This window comes from Poromitra crassiceps (genome assembly GCF_964638095.1).
Source record: "Poromitra crassiceps genome assembly, chromosome: 1".
NCBI classification, from domain to species: domain Eukaryota; kingdom Metazoa; phylum Chordata; class Actinopteri; order Beryciformes; family Melamphaidae; genus Poromitra; species Poromitra crassiceps.
Window position 1 is genome coordinate 78,214,847 of NC_139623.1, and position 16,905 is coordinate 78,231,751.

Consider the following 16,905-nt stretch of genomic DNA (forward strand, 5'->3'; position numbering starts at 1 on the left):
ATTCCCTGTTGAGCAGTCTGGACTTCCTGGCTAAAAACCTGGTTTTGGCATTTACTTTGCCTAAAACTTTTAGTGCCATGGTGGCGCCCCCTAAAGTACCTACCAGGTAGGGCTACCAGGTCTACCACTTGGAGAAATAAACGTTTAAAAATGCCCCACGCATCATCAATAACGCAGGAATTGAATATAGGGGACCAGTCTACTTTGTCCAGTAGAGATCGAAAGGTGTCAACAGAATAGTTTTTAAGTGATCTTATACGAATGGCCTTGTGTGCTGAGAATGAATTCCGGTGTTGATTTTTGCAGCAATTGTTTATTCTATGACTTTTCATAGACATATATGTTCAGAGTGCTCCAGACAGGTCCCGCATTTCACGTTATGCAAAGCTCAGCTCTATTAATGCCTTAATCTGCTGCTGTGAAATAAATGTTTTATTTGATTTTGAATCGTAGTCTTTCTTGTGTTGTTATTGTGCTTTTCAGAGGTTATTATGGTTAAAAAGTCCAGAAATAGGCATAGCGGGTATATAACCTATGTTTTACTATGTAAAAATATCAGCCCCCTCCCCAGTTATAACCGCCCCCTAAGTCGTTTCATCCTGGCGCCGGCCCTGCTGCAGCCTGTGGAGCCTTTTTGCTGGGCAGGGAGGCGGCATCTCTCCCTCGACTAGGCCTGAGGATCAGAACCGGATTATCCTTTGAAGTTGTCTGCTATTTTCTAGTATAACTAGCCCAGTGACTATTTCAATAATTGTAAGTGAGTTACTAAATTTGAAAAAGTTATTACTTAGCATGTAAGTGTAGTTACTTACTTAGTATTAGTTACTCACTTCCAATAATGCATCTCAGCCATCTTCAACAGTTGTACATTGAGCATTTTGTTGGTATTGTTTGCCAAACGGATGGTGTGGCACTTATATGGGGTAGCTATTTAACAGGGCAGGTGCTCTGTGTGTACAGGTGGCAGGGTAGTTTCTGGCAGTTGGGTCGGCCCACAGAACATGTTTGCCTGTGTTAGTGCCCCTGGCACAATGATCCAGGCATGTGTGGCAGCACAGTCAAGATGTATTATGTAGCCAACTGATGGTTGTAATAATAATAATAATAATAATAATAATAATAATAATAATAATAATAATAATAATAATAATAATAATAATAATAATAAAGTTAATACATTGCTTGACAGCTCAAAGCTTAAAAAATAATGTCTTCTGCGGCAGAAGACTATTTTTTTTTAATCTGGCAGAAGTTCTGCCAGATATTCAGTCTATGATTACTTCCACCCCCATCCACCAGAGGGCGGTGAGTCTATACACGCGAACATTCCCGCATCAAACTGATGATGTGGTGGAAGAAAACCGGTGGCACTTCCGCGTTAACGTTGTGTGTTGAGTTGTGATTGGAGGTGGAGTTAACTCACTGAGCTGCCCACAGAGAAATGGAAATATAAGGTTTCTGTTGCTCTATCTATGCTTTAACTTTTCAAAACAGTTCGTTTTCCTCCTTGGACGTTTGAACAACGTGCACCAGACGGAAAACACAGAAGGGCGTAGGAAGCAACAGTGGACTAGCTGGTTAGCTAGCTAGCTATCCAGCCACGCAGGGCATGGAGGATGGATTTCCTCTATGAACTAGTTCAAGGCTTGGTTGCATTAGCAGCTGCAGGTTTGATTGTGGTGAGTACAGTTCTTTATTTGATTTAGCCCCTTTCCTGGTAATGTATTCTGTTTCCAGTCTGCTGCAGTTTGTGCTGTGGCAGGTGTGTTGTCTCTGTAAAGTGATCTAGCAAAGGCCTTCATGATGGAATAAGTTGTCAAAAACGTTAATAATAGTATGCCTTTCTCACTTGTAATCACTGGTTGTCAATGTCTTGCTTTTTGAGGCCGTGGATTGCTCTGTACATAGTATTACCATGGTGTGGCTGTCATTTGTTTACAATCACCTTTCACACCAAGATGGCTGTGTACTGCTGAGCTGATGGAATGCTATGAATTTGGGTGGATGTTTTTTTCATTACAAATCTCTCGATTAAGCCTAGTCATAGACTAAAGACAAAATTCAATTGAGATATCCATTGAAAAGGTCCTTAGTCTAGGCCAGGTTAAGCTTAATCTCTGTCTGTGAAACCAGCCCATTGTGTTTAGAGCAAGTGTGCTTCGCCCTGTACATTAACCCTAGGCTCAGAGATGGGCGAAAATACATCATAAAGTATTTTGATACAAATACTTGCTCAAAAAAGGTATCACAATACAAATACAAAATACTGGTCCGAAAAATGTATTTGAGATAGAAATACGTATTTTGTATTTTGAAAATACATAAAATACATTTTATAAAAACTGATAAAGAGCTGCAACAATTAGTCAATCCATCAATTCATTGCCAAATATTACATTCATTGCCTATTTTGATCATCTATTCATCGTTTTGAGCCGTTTCTGTAAGGAAAATGTCCTAATTCTTCAGCTGTTAATCACCTTCTGTGAGGGTTTTTGACATACAGGCAGCATTTCTACATGTTAACCTCAAGTTTTCGAACTTTGACCATGTTAGCCCTAGATATCTGACATCATAACAGTATCCCTGGAGATGATGTGCCATGGCTGTAGTTATGGAAATCGCCGGCTCCACGGGCTCCCAAAATTATGACTGACAGACAGACAGACAGACACCGCCGGCGCCCACCCACCTTGGTGCCATCGTGCAAATGTGCGCCATCGGCTCATACTACATCAGAGTTGCTCGAGTGACATCACTGATGACATCACAACTGCCTGAGTGACATCACAGTTGAGCAAATAGTTGCTCGAGTGACATCACTATTGATCGAGTGACATCACTGATGACATCACAATCATGACCCACACTGCCACACACTTTTCCAATTTTAATTAAGAAGATAATTAGTTGTGTCTTTCTAATACGATACACTGGTTTGAATATGCAGTAAACCATTTCATTTGCAGATAGGCCAGTGCATGCAATATCTAATCATCAATTTATATTAGTAATTTATCTCTGGGGGAATTTCCACCAATACAAGGCTTCATACTAGACGAAGAAGTGATGTGAAGTCTGACTCAAAGACAATCCGTGTATGTTGTGTTCTTTCGTTTTTCCGTTTCAAAACCAAATCAGAAAAACCAAATAACTGTTTCGTTTTTTTCTTTTTCCGTTTTAAAACCAAAACGGAAAAACGGAAGATCAAAAAACGAAAAAACAGGAGGTTTTTCTGTTCTAAAACTAAACGGGAAAAGGGGGATTTCAATCAAGTTTGATTTGTTTTGTTGTTTTGTTTCTGTGATATTTGGATATTTTTGGAAACCCCAGTGAATGCTGGGAAAACGAGGAGAGGACATGCGCGACATTTCAGCGGCAGGCTCAGAAAGGAATGGATTTTGTTGTCTTTCGAGGGAGTCGCCGACTCAATTTAAAATCGGATGATCTTACCTTGGACAAACTTTCCATGATTTTTCAGGTAAGACTGCACAGCTACCAGAGCTATTAACTAGCGTTAGCTAACGGCAGCTATCAGCTGTTAGCGTTTAGCTTACTTTAGCACCAAGTAAAGCATCTGTGCGCCTTCACAGGCAACTCCAGACACACACACACACACATATGGCAGGCTAGCGTAACACATTAGCACATTAGCTGCAACACGTCAACACAAGAGCTTGCTTGTCAGGTAAGATCCCCGAAAACGACAGGAACTCTCTCTCAAAGGGCAAGGGGCCACCACAATGACACAATTATAATGGTCTCATGTCGAAACTAGCGTAACTAGCTAGGTTACATTACTCGTTAATGGAACTGCTAATGTCAACAATCATACAGCGCTAACATGTGTTTCTCTCAACGCTGATCACGGGTCTTCTGATCCATGCAGTATTTCACATAATGATGAACAGGCCCGAGACCCGCGGCAATAGACCCGTGAATGTCAAAACATAAAGCTAAATAGTTAATTTAAGTTGGGTAATTAGGCATTCTATGGTATGTTGATTATGTTGTCTTGGTAAATGTCAAGTTGTCATAAGATATCTCAAACAAAGTCAACTTTACATTAAAAAAGACTAATTGACTGAATGACACTTAATGACAAGAGTCATAAACATTCATAAAGATATTTTATTTATGTTCATGACAGGTGCCATATCATGCTTCTGACTGTGTCATGTAGTGTTATCAGGGATGCAAACTAGTCACTAGTCACCCAAAAATACAAGAGTGAAGGACTTCTGAGTGGTTTTATGTCTACCCTGTTAACTGTAAACTTTTTCCGTTATCCATGAGTTTGCACACCCCTTCAAATAAAGTCTTAGTAAATTGTAAAACTGTCATTTTCAGGTCCGAGCACCCACCATTTATTTAACAGACGACAACAACAGAGGCATACTCCCTGGACAAGATGGTGTGTTCAGCTTCGCAAACCTCCAAATCGGTGGCCATTACGAGGTACATGGGGAGAGCACCGCTGACGAAGGCCCAAGCTGGCAAGGTCAAAACCCGCGCTTCGGATTTCGCCGCCCATCCAGTGCCCCCGTTCCCTCAGCATCTCTGCCAGCATCTCTGCCTGCTCCCAGAGCTACTGGACCAAAGATAAATCAAAGGTACACTGAATGATTTGTTGCTATTATTATACTATTATTATTTGTTACATTTTATGTTTGAATGTCTGTAATGTCTGTACGTATAACATAGTTTTGGAACATGGCATATTATACATTATAAATGGGCCTAAATGCTTTGTTTATATTTATACTCAGGAATGTCTTCATAGCAGAGGTGATTGATGGCAAACCCGAAACACGGAAAACGGTGACGGTCAGGTTCTCAGACCTGGAGTGCTCAGTGGCCAGCATAAGGGCCAAAGTGTCTGAGGCCTTGGGCGATGACGAGCCCATTGTCTTAGTAGACAACCATGGTAGTGAAATCATGGAATGTGAAGCAACCAAAGGTACAGACTAAGATTTAATATTATAATTTAAATGTTGTAAATAACTTGTTGAACTGTATTAATTAATTGTACTTCTTGTGGTGTATCCTTTCTAGAAATTCACTCTCTTCAAATAGGTCCTTTATTCATGTTGAGACCTTTCACTTGTGTAAACAAATGTGTTCTTTATCATGTACATACTGGATACTTCAAAACAATTGCCCTATGTTGTTAAACTAATGCTATAAAATCCATTACAGCCCCTGCATACTGGAAGCAGCATGCAAGAAAGGTTTATGCCGTGCCAGAGGAACAGCTCTACAGGCTACGAGGGAGTAAGAGAAAGAGAGAAAGGTAGTCTAGCTGCTTAAGTGCAGGTCAACACAATGTCTGTGATCAATTTTACTGTTAGAAAAGTTTCCGCGCAGGTGCTTATTCATGGCCGGGCGACCGCCAAGCGACTCAATCCAGGGCCATCCCTGGAGCTGCAGCGAATGATGATTTCATCAGTGATGTATGACATCACAATGTGAACTGTGGGCACTGGGCAGTGATGGCATCACAATGAGAGTAATGATGATGAGGATCCCCCCGCTCTCCCCCCTGCTCCCTCCTCCCTTTCCATGCTCCCTCCTCCCCCACGCTCTCCCTCCCCTGTTCCTCCCCACCTCCCCCCTTTCCCTGCTCTCTCCTCCCCCACATCCCCCACACTCTTTCTCCTGCTCCCTCCCCACCCCCGCTCTCTCCTCCACCACTTTTCCCTCTCCCTTTCTTTCTGTCTCTATCATATGACTGTTCAATCATGTTGTTATTATTACTACTGTAATTGTTACTGTTGTGTCAGCTAGATTTAGCTAGACATATTCTCTCTGAAGTCCTCTGAAACATGCTTGTGAATTAGGGCTATACAAATAAACTTGACTTGACTTGATGAAGTCATAGCACAATGACATCATCACGATGCCGGTGGTGCCCTTTTGGCCGTACCAAACCAAACCATGCTGCTGCGCTGATTTTCCTTTCACATACAAATTTTAATGTGCTGAGACATCGATCTTCTCAGGAGTGGGGCCATTAAGCATGCCCAACCCGCCTCCAAGTGGGCTGCAGTGACGTCTAGCCAGCCTAGCACATTTGTATGGAAAAAAGATATTGCATACCAAAGGTTGCAGCTGATGTGCTGTGATTGGGGTGAGATAATTAATTGGGTGAAAAGTAGCTAACTATTCTTCCCTAACATGTAGAATATGTTGTAAAGTCTGAGTTAATACACACTCTGTAAAGCCAGAGCCATCAACTAATTGCATCCCTTCTGCCCCCTGGTTAGGGCTAGGCATTGCATCTATTTGATTGTATACTGTACGTCAGTTTTTTTTTTTAGCAAAACAATGATCACACTGATGATGTAGAGCTCTCAAAAACTCATTTGAAATATGTGTCAAATATGCTCCACTTGGCGTCATAGAGCTAACACTGTTTTGTATATTTTTCAGTCGAAAGAATGAGGATACAGACCACCTTGTGGCTGTTGACCAAATAGAGGAGGTCATCGATGCATCCCAGGGTCTGCCGGACGTCTCCAGGGCTCTGAAAGACCTTGTGAATTATGTGCAGGCCAACCGGCGCACAACAGTGTGCCTCAGTGACACCCAGGCTGCAGCTGTGAAGGCTGCCTTTGCCTGCCTCATCTGTGGAGGTATTATTATGCTATTCTTATTTGCCATGAAAGTGAACAGACATACTCATACCTCTGTTTCCAATGGTACAGTCCTCATGTGCCTTAAAATGTTCAGTATTTGGCTAGTGTTTACTTCAAAATCAGTTAAAAGTAGCCACAAATCTACAATGGTAAACATACAGTATGGTAAAGCAGAACAAATATTATTGTATTGTTTATGTAATGTAGACATGAATTATTATTATGTACATCTTTCAAAGATGTAAGATCATATGGACATGCTGTGAAATCGTAATTCAGGTTTTAACACTTTCTCTGTGTAAACTGCAGATCCAATGAGAGCGCCCATTTTTGCAAGTTGCTGCAAGAGTCTCGTGGGCTGCCGGATCTGCTTGGAGCGGTGGCAGGAAAACCACCACTACTGCCCCAAGTGCAGAGCTGTAGACAGCCAAACAGAGTCTGTGGTGGCGCTGGATGATGCACTGGATGCACTGCAGAACATTATTTCTTAGAATATCACAGTATTACTTTTTTCCCCTCAGTTGTTAATAAAAGATTAGATTTTCTTTTGAGAATGTTGTAATGAAAGGCACTGGTTCCACAGTATTATCTTTTTTTCTCGGTCGTTGAGAAAGATTATATTTTCTTTTAAGAATGTTGTAAGAGTTCACTGGTTCCAGATTATGCACTTTAAACATGAAACGGTAGTGTTACTGTTAACATGAAGATTTTTGTATTTCATTTTATACATTTTAAAGATGAAACACTGTTAATGTTATATGTAGCCATGTGAAAGCACTTTAATTATTCATGACTGTGATAATTGTTTGCTGCTGCTTAAAAAAACATCTATTTTCAGGGAAGTTCTGCTGTTTCTATATTTTCAATAAAATTGATTTGATATTTTTGAGAACTGTTCTAATGTATTGAATTCTGCCTTTCTACACAAGTGTAATGTTTTAAGTTCATTATTCCACAATTTACAGTCACCACAATGCCACTGTTCTACAACCCATGTGTAGGGTTTATTTAACAGATGTAAGGATATGCTTGCATACATAATCCATCTAATCCCATTCATATCAGGGTTCATCGGTCCTTGAAGTGCTTGGATTTTGAGGGGGGGGGGTGGTCAAGTACTGGAATACCTTGAAAATAGCCTCTTTTTTTTACAAAGTGCTTGAAAAGTCATTGAAATTCAAATGACTATAATACCTTCACATAAGGCCCAAACAACAAACACTAAATGCAATGCATCAAAATAAAGGCTGCTGGATCGACCAAATCAAACTTTATCTCTCACTTGTGCATCTCTGATGATCACTATTTGAAATGATATTGGCCATAGTTTTGAATAGAATCAATTTAATGCAGTCAGTGGGGAAAAACACATTTGCTATCACAGTTATGTCAGATCTGAGTTAATTATGTACACTGCCTTTCAATGTTGGTGGTGGTGCTTTATAAAAGTGGTTACAGTGGTTCTCAACGAGGGGTCCGGGGACTACCAAGGTTCCTTGAGGGGATTCCAGGGTCCAGGGGGTCCCCAGCAAACGGAGGAACAGTTCAACTTTGCCATTACGGTATTTAATTTACTAGAACTGGACACAGAGAATGTTGTCATGTCATCCTAGTTTCTCTGTTATCTCTACCTACAATACAGTCATTGAATTCTGGACAAAATCTTCCAACACAAATATTCTCAGATCTGGGTCCAGGATACAAAATTCCATCAAATGGGGGTCCATGGCTCTAGTGTGGACTAAATTAGGATTGAAACAAAAAAGGTTGAGAATCACTGCTTTATAACTTTCCACACATACAGTAGCACTCAATCACTCATCCATCAAAGCATTTCACATATGCCTATCTGTCACATTCAGCAGGCAGAAAAGGGCTTCATTAAAAACAGCATGGTCATTGTTGACCACACTCTCAAAAATGACAGATGGATCAGGGTAGGCCACCGCAAAGTCCTCTTCTGCCTGGCTCCTGTCCTCCGCAGTGTGAAATGGGTCCACACCAAAGGTTGCCTCCCTGGTGAGAGAGGATCCAAATCCAAACTCCTGCTCATATCGGTCTGCCGCAACGGAAGCACTGGGTAGCAGGTCCTCCGATATTTGGGCTGGGCAACCTCCTGCAGCCAGGTGATTAGGTATTCCTCGGCCTAGTCAGTAACAGTAGTAAATAAGTAAGTAATTAATTTATTTTAAAAGGGTCATGCAGTAGAAGAGGGGTGATCTCTGCACAAACCGTGTACGTCAGGTGCGTAGGAGCATCAGGTAAGTTGAGAATAGGAAATCCCGCACACTGACTTCACTTAAGACTTTTATTTATATAGAGCAACGTTTCGGTTACACGACCTTCATCTGGCAAAAGTGACTTGCCAGATGAAGGTCATGTGACCGAAACGTTGCTCTATATAAATAAAAGTCTTAAGTGAAGTCAGTGTGTGGGATTTCCTATTCTCAAAAGGGTCATGCAGTAACAGAAAAACATATATATATAGATATATACACATATATACCGGTGTATATATACTGTATACGGTATATCTATTTATTTATTAGCATATATCTGTATATATGTATATATTTATTTTTTTATTAGCATACAGTACCTGGAATCCGATGTGCGTTCCATGACTGCACAACCCTGTTTAACCCAATCTCGCTGAGGTGGCACGTTAGGTTTGACACACAGAATTTAACAGTGTTGTCCTGCATGTCAATGGCCTCTTGGTCGACCAGGTGCACCAGTGCTTGTTTCAGTGGGTAGTTGACCCGGTTATTGACTTCAGGCCAAATCCGCTCCACCCTTAGATTCTGTTGTGAACACAAGATATGTTAGAAAAAGTAGTGAGGAAGATAAAGTGCTTATACTAAATGGTAACTGCTCCATATATTATTAACTGTGTTCAAAGCTGCCAAAAAATCCTGACATATTCTGCTGCTAAACAACCTTCAGCCCTCCTATTTGAACCTTCAGATTCCATTTGACACATACATCAGACATAGGGGACCATGCAGGGCCAACAGTCTGCAGGTTTTCACTGCAGCTATATCAGTTGATTTCACTAAACAAATAAGTCATCAATGAAATTACCAGCTAAGGTTATAGGTTGGAACAAAACTGTTGCCTTTTAATGGCATATGGTTGCCCTGTCTGAGCAAAGACACGTGATTTTCAACAAAACCTATCTATTTCATCTTTCAGTCTCAGGTTACCACTGGAGCTCTTCATTTTGAGTAGTAATATAAATCTTACCCTGGAAGAGGTTGTCTGAAGGTAAGGTTGCCTGGTGAGGTTGTGCCTGTGTCCGGAAAGGATTTCCTGAATGTACAGGCACAGGTAGAACTCCTTCCCATGGTCAACCCTCACTTGGTCCCACATCCCGTTGTCGACCACTGCACATCTGGAACAAATTAATGTACATGTTAATATAACATGTCCACTTGGTGGCAGAGACATACACTGAAGAAGTCAAATGCATTACACCGAATTAAATAAAATGCATAGGCTGTGTGGTCAGTAAAGTATCTAAATAATCTAAGAAACATTCAGTTTGATATGATGAGCAAAACATGATACCCCACAACTATAACTGGAGAGGGGTTTGTGTGTTTGTATTTTATGTCCTGTTATGCATGGAGAGGACATTAGAAGAGAGGAGATAAGGAGGAGAGAAGGTTCTAAATTTTAGTTAAATTACCGGTAAATAAATTAGCTTTGTAAGTACAATGTACTCACCTGTACACCTCCTCATAAATAATGAGATTATTTTTTATAGGCATGGTGGCATTTGCAACAATCTTGCTGCTGTAGCCATCCACTGCCACCACATGTGTGACCCCAAACATGCCCAGTTTCTCATTCTGGTCCATGTGCAGTTTATGGCCCATGTATTCAGCATGGTAAGGGATGGGGTTCAGATTACGAGCACCCTTTAAAATAAAGACGAATACAATTAAAACTGTTTCGCTACTATGTGTCGTGCATATGGATTTTTGTTTTTTTATATATTTTTTTTAATTTAATTTTTTTGATAAAGAAACTTGCCTACACTACTTACATGTTGTCGCAAATCATGGTATGGCTGATGAACTTCTCTTAGTACTCTCCCAACCCTGCATTCTCCAGCACGCACACCAATTGAAGACAGGTATCCAGTCATAAATTTCCGGCCATAGGTTGGACCTGTCTGTTAAAAAAACACATAGATCAAATACACAGACAATAGATAATATTAACAGATAATATTATATGACAGATAGTAAATTACAGAAGCTATTGCAATCACTCACACACACACACACACACACACACACACACACACACACACACACACACACACACACACACACACACACACACACACACACACACACACACACACACACACACAGCTGGGGCAGCTGAATTTCGCTAAGAGGATTAATAAAGTGCTTTCTTATCTTAATTTTTAACTATAAACAATGCATTAGCCTACACTTGTAGGCTACTTGCAGTATGGCTTGCTGTTACAATGACAGATCAATTGTAGGCTACAGTGTCCAATTAGTCACAGCCCGTCAGAATAAGATATGAATTACACATTTACTACTGGTGCTTCGAAAAGACAAACTAAGAAAAACTGTTGTTCATTCATCTGAGTCATCTGATGGAGGGAAATTGTTTGGTATTCCCTTTTCGCAGTTGTCCCCCTTTGCGGGCTGTTTTGCTTTCAGTCAGTCAAAAAAACTGACACACGGGCTGACTGCTACATCAGAGTTGTTAGTGTTGAGTATCTCTTTAAAGATTTTAAGCACACATACCTGCTGGATTGAAGAAATCACTGCTATTTCCAGTTCAGAGTCGGACACATGATTCCTTCGGCGAAGGTTGTGCTCCATGCAGAACCTCCTCACAGACATCACTGAGCAGCGCGGAGCACCAGAACGCTGCAGAGCGGCACTGATCTCTGAGTATGTTTGTCCACTGTCAAACAGTTCGTGGATCAAGTTATGATACGGTTCAAGTGCGGCCATAACGGCAATAAGTTGTCAAAACGTATCAAACAAACTTCAGACCATACAATTCCTCGCTTCCTGTTTTCCGAGACTGAAACTGCCGCGGAATTGTTGCGCATGCGCCTCCTCCTCTCCTCGTTTTCCCAGCATTTCCAAAAATATCCCAATATCACAGAAACAAAACAACAAAACAAATAAAACTTGATTTTCCCCTTTTCCCGTTTAGTTTTAAAACAGAAAAACCTCCTGTTTTTTCGTTTTTTGATCTTCCGTTTTTCCGTTTTGGTTTTAAAACGGAAAAAGAAAAAAACGAAACAGTTATTTGGTTTTTCTGATTTGGTTTTGAAACGGAAAAACGAAAGAACACAACATACACGGATTAAAGACCCACCCTACTCTGCCTCTGATTTGTGGTTGTTTGTTCTGAGGGTAAGCCGATCAGAGGTAGAGTAGAAGTGACATGTCACATTTCTTTCCTCCACAGTTTAAACCTGTGTCAATGGTAAGAATGTGTCAATTTGAGAATAGAATGACATAAAATTAAAGAAAAAAGTATTTTATGTACGTATTTAAAATACACAAAATACCAGGTCTGAAAGTATCTTGATACAAATTACATCTTATTTTTCTCGGTCCAGCCAAATACAAATTACAAAATACACAAATGTATTTTAAATACGTATTTTAAATTAGGGATGTTCATCAATTATCGAAAATCGATAATCGATCGTTAAGGATTGGAATCGATCCTGTGGCATTTGGATCGATTTTTTAATTATTAAAAAAAAAAAAAAAAAAAAAGTTTTTTTTTTTTTTTTTTTTTTTTTGGACTAGGTTTGGGTGGAATTCGTTCCTCCTCGCCCCACTCCATTGCACAGCCGACTAACGTGAGGTGGAGCTTCATATAGTCTCTAGTTTTCTGGCTGGGCACGGGCCTTTGTGCCAACAAAACTGTTTTAAACATGAGAAATTCACACCGGCATGCGCCGGGGACAGCAGTGTTGGAGAGGAGACACATTGAAATAAAGAGTTCATTGAGGAGAACACGTTGTCTTTCGTATTTTCTGCCATAGGCATTCATTTTGTTAAAAAAAAAAAAAAAAAAAAAAAAAAAAAATTGAAAATATTGAAAATTTTCTAAGTATTAATAAAATCGATAATCGATAATTGATCGTTAATTCTCACCGATTATCGATTTTGGAAAATTTTCAAAATGAACATCCCTATTTTAAATACATGTATTTAAAATACTGCCCATCTCTGGCTAGGCTTATCCCCCTTTCAGACTGCACTTGTCAGCTCATGTTTATACTGCAATTCAAATCTTAACCCTGGGAAGTCATGGCTAAACATCCTGCAAAGCAGGCAGGTGGGTTAGTCCTGGACTAATCTCTCGAGACAGACTTCCGACTTGCAAATATACTTTCTTTTTTACAGATGGCTTCCCAGATTGGTCCTGGACTAATGTCAAGGCTAGCCTGCTTCAGCATCTCCAGTATGAAACCTGAGCTCAAGCTAGCCCTCAGGCTCTTCTAAATTTCGTCTCCTGACTACAGTTAGTAAGAGCCCTTGTATGGACCAGACAATTTTCATTAGGTAATCTGTGTCGGGCATTAAACTCACCTTATTTCTGCACTTTGAAGTCACAGGTAGCGTCGCATGGGGCAACCTTATATCGGAAGCCTAGTTGCGCCAAAAAGTGAGCGGTTATTCTTTTAAAAGACAAAGTTTGACGAGAATCGCAGAGTTGCCTGGAAACAGATTCCAGACGCATGGGCACTGGCATCATTAATTTGGTGACTCTGCTGGGAAAATAAATTGAGGTTCTGGGCTAGTGCATGCATGTTAAACGTTTCCACTGATTGTACCCTTTTGGGCATTTGTTTTGAAAGGTTGTTGGCAATTTGAGCAATGTGTCACATCTGCCATCTTTCTGACTATCTTTCCTTACTGTCACACGTTCGGGGGCTGTCTAAAATGCATTGCAGAATGTCTGTAGAAGACGAAGTGATGCCAGTGTGCATGTGTCTGGACTCTGTTTCCAGGCGACTTGGCGATTCTCGTCAAACTTTGTCTTTTAAAAGAATAACTGCTCCCTTTTTGGCTCAGTTGAGCCCAGGGTGAAAAACAACTCTTGAAAATATATAGTACATGCTATGGTGAAGCAAGATTAAACTACAGCATTATACACCCTTATTGGTCTTTTTTCAGCTGTTAATAGTAGCGCACGTCACAGCCAGCATGGTGGATCTGACATGTCATGAGAAGGAGAAATACTTCATCACTGCCACCGGGGAGAAGGAGCTCTTCCCCAGCCTGCATGATCCCCACTCCAGGGAGCTCTCTGTGGTGGTCCCTGCCTATAACGAGGAGCTCCGAAGTGAGTGATGTGTGTCAACCTGAGTGTCACTGATTTCTGCATAGTAACTTCAACTTGTGGAGTAATATGACTTGCTGAAGCTCCATCAACATTGTGGTTGGTGTGTGTTCTAATGTTCAGCGGTCCTTAACTTTAGGTCAAGAAAACTGTTGTTTGGTCTGTTTGAAAATAGCTATTTGCACCAGACTGGACATATATAATGCTACAATTACAGGACTCACCATTGAATTTGCACCAAACATCTTCCTGAATACAGTGGATCAAACACTGAGCCATACCTCTGCCATCAGAAACCAACACAGCCCCTTTTACAGAAAATTAGACCGTTCATAGAATGTAAACTGTTGACAAATAATAAGAGATTATGTTTAATGCACATTGGCTTTAGCTATGAAATACATTTAATATTGATTGGAGAAGGGTACACATTAAATATTTTACCATCAAGATTTCCAAGGAAATGCCCCCCCCCCACAACACTTAATGTTAATACATGTACAGTTTACTTGAATGATGAATTACCCGCACTTTAACTTTGAGGGTTAGTGAAGCATTCAGTGTAAAGATACCAGTTTGGTGCATTTAAAACCTGCAGGTGTAGTGATACTATCACTACACCTGCACTAGATGATGGAAACTTAATATGGGTGTTTGTGTGTCTTTTCAGTGCCTGTGATGATGGAAACTTAATATGGGTGTTTGTGTGTCTTTTCAGTGCCTGTGATGATGGAAGAAGCTATGGATTACTTGGAGACCAGACAGGTCAGTGCTTGCAGCAGTGGAAAGCAAATGTACAGTAAGGCCTCATGAGTGAAGTGCTTTGTCTTAACCTTCTTCAGCGAGCAAAGCAAGCTTCTGTGGCTGTACCAGTTATCCTCAAAGTGTCCACTAGGTTGCAGTATTGGACTAAAAACTGCCCTTTGTGAATCAAATCTCTCCTTTTAATTTTCTCACTGCAGAAACAGCACTCTTCGTTTACCTATGAGGTCATCGTGGTTGACGATGGCAGCAAAGACAAAACCACAGAGGTGATATTTTTAAACCTTTTTTTGTGCAGATATTCTTCCAAGAAATACATTTTTGATCACTGCTGAATGTTTCAAAGTGGCATCATACTGAGATACCATGAGAAGGTTTGTATTATTGTGTGTGTGTGAACAGCGTGTGCTTTCCTCCCCAGGTTGCCTCGCAGTACACGAGGAGGTACGGTGCGGACAAAGTGCGCGTCCTGAAGCTGGTAAAGAACAGAGGCAAAGGAGGAGCTGTGAGGATGGTGAGACCCTTGGCTGTCAAAACACACATTTGAACGTGCCACAAAAACACCACGAGTCTAATACAAACGTATGCAATGAACGCACCTCCTGTTGATTTAATGTTTGTGTTTTTCTCTCTTTTAGGGAACTCTGAGCTCCAGAGGGAAACTCATCCTGATGGCAGACGCTGACGGAGCCACAAAGTTTGCCGACATTGAGAAAGTGGAGGCCGGCCTTCACCGCCTTGACCCTAAACCGGTAGGGATTTTTGTTTTGTGTTTGTGGTTGCCTCTGACTTGTTGCCATCTAGGTATGATGTAGTAATAGAAATCGGTTAGGTTTTTGACCACTCTAAAGATGCCTGTCTGTGTGTTTAGGAGAACATGGCGATCTCCTGCGGTTCCAGAGCTCATCTGGAGCAGGAATCAGTCGCTGAGGTAAAACGTCTTGACTGTGTGTCTCTCTTTCTGTCTGTGCTCGTCTGTCACTCAACATTACTATGTAGACCATAGCCACTTTCAGACATGAACTCTAGACTATGTCTGTTGAATCAGGTCCGGTCATTCGCTGGAGTTGTCCTTTCATACAAGAGGCATTTCTTTGTGTCATTTGTTTTCACACTTGAGGAAATCCTCTTTGTGGTTCGGCTGAGTAGAGAGTGCATGGGGGGTAGGCCATGACGTAGTAAAGTGTGCTGCGGAAATCGCAGTGTTCAGTGTCTCCCCAACTTTGTAAGACATGCCTCTGATATATGTTTGCCTGTATGATATGTCCCCCCCCCCCCCCCCCCACACACACACACACACACACTATTTCCAATCCAGAAAAGAGATCTGTCTCACTCTCTCTGTCTTTCTGTCTCTGTCTCAGCGGAGCCTATGGGGCAGACACACACACTGCAAGCAAGCAGACGCTCACATAGTGCAGGGTTCGTACAGTCATGAAAAATCATGGAAATTTAAATTCAATTTCCAGGTCATGGAAAAGTTTTGGAAAAGAAATAAAATCCGACAAGGTTTTGGAAAAGCCATGGAAATTTGTTTAACACATTGAATGCCAGCCATGTTTTCATTCCTGTAGGTAAGTTGTGCCAGGGGTGTTTTTGACGATTCTGGCTCATTTTACAACAGCCGAGGATTCTTTTCTGTTAAGAATTCATGAACACCAATCATCTAAAAATAACTAATAGAATGTGTGCTTTCTCTGTCTAAAAGAGTTAGTTTGCAGAGTTAGTAGTTATGTAGATATTAGCCGTTGAGTACAGCATGGTTTCAGCGTCTGGAAATTTATTCAGAGATAAATGGCTTTTTGTGAAACAGTCACTTTAACCATTCATTTTTGGCATCAGTAAGACCGTCAGACATTCTAAACAATAGTTTTGAACAGTAATTTCCTCCATAACAACAGGAAACACCCCTCTCATTTAAACTCCTCCCTCCGTGTGTCTTTTCCTCCTGGCTGTACAGCGGGCGTGTCAGAAGCGCTTTTGCTGCTGCCTGCCTGTGTGCCTGTCTGCCTGCTTGCCTGCGTGCGGACGCTCCTTGTGCGAGTCAAGATGGGCCGGGGAATGCGTGGGCGATGGGCAGATGTTGATTCTGGCCTTTCTGAGGTGTTTCAAAGTGTGTTTCACCTATGATCTATTTTGC

The 16,905-nt window shown here is 41.1% G+C and overlaps 2 protein-coding genes across 3 annotated transcripts in view; both read left to right on the top strand.

The window, feature by feature from the left end:
- Positions 1 to 16,905, top strand: part of dclk1a (doublecortin-like kinase 1a) — a gene marked incomplete at both ends in the record, with an annotated part of 262,817 nt that overhangs the window by 220,468 nt on the left and 25,444 nt on the right. The gene's annotated exons all lie outside the window — the stretch shown is intronic.
- Positions 1,403 to 16,905, top strand: part of LOC310784844 (dolichyl-phosphate beta-glucosyltransferase-like) — a gene marked incomplete at its 3' end in the record, with an annotated part of 17,710 nt that continues 2,207 nt past the window's right edge. Inside the window, exons 1-7 of the mRNA XM_083645882.1 lie at positions 1,403 to 1,679; positions 13,838 to 14,006; positions 14,722 to 14,768; positions 14,966 to 15,034; positions 15,187 to 15,279; positions 15,404 to 15,517; positions 15,637 to 15,696. Coding sequence (XP_083502008.1) covers positions 1,617 to 1,679; positions 13,838 to 14,006; positions 14,722 to 14,768; positions 14,966 to 15,034; positions 15,187 to 15,279; positions 15,404 to 15,517; positions 15,637 to 15,696 — 615 coding nt within the window. The 5' untranslated portion in view covers positions 1,403 to 1,616. The remainder of the gene's footprint in view (positions 1,680 to 13,837; positions 14,007 to 14,721; positions 14,769 to 14,965; positions 15,035 to 15,186; positions 15,280 to 15,403; positions 15,518 to 15,636; positions 15,697 to 16,905) is intronic.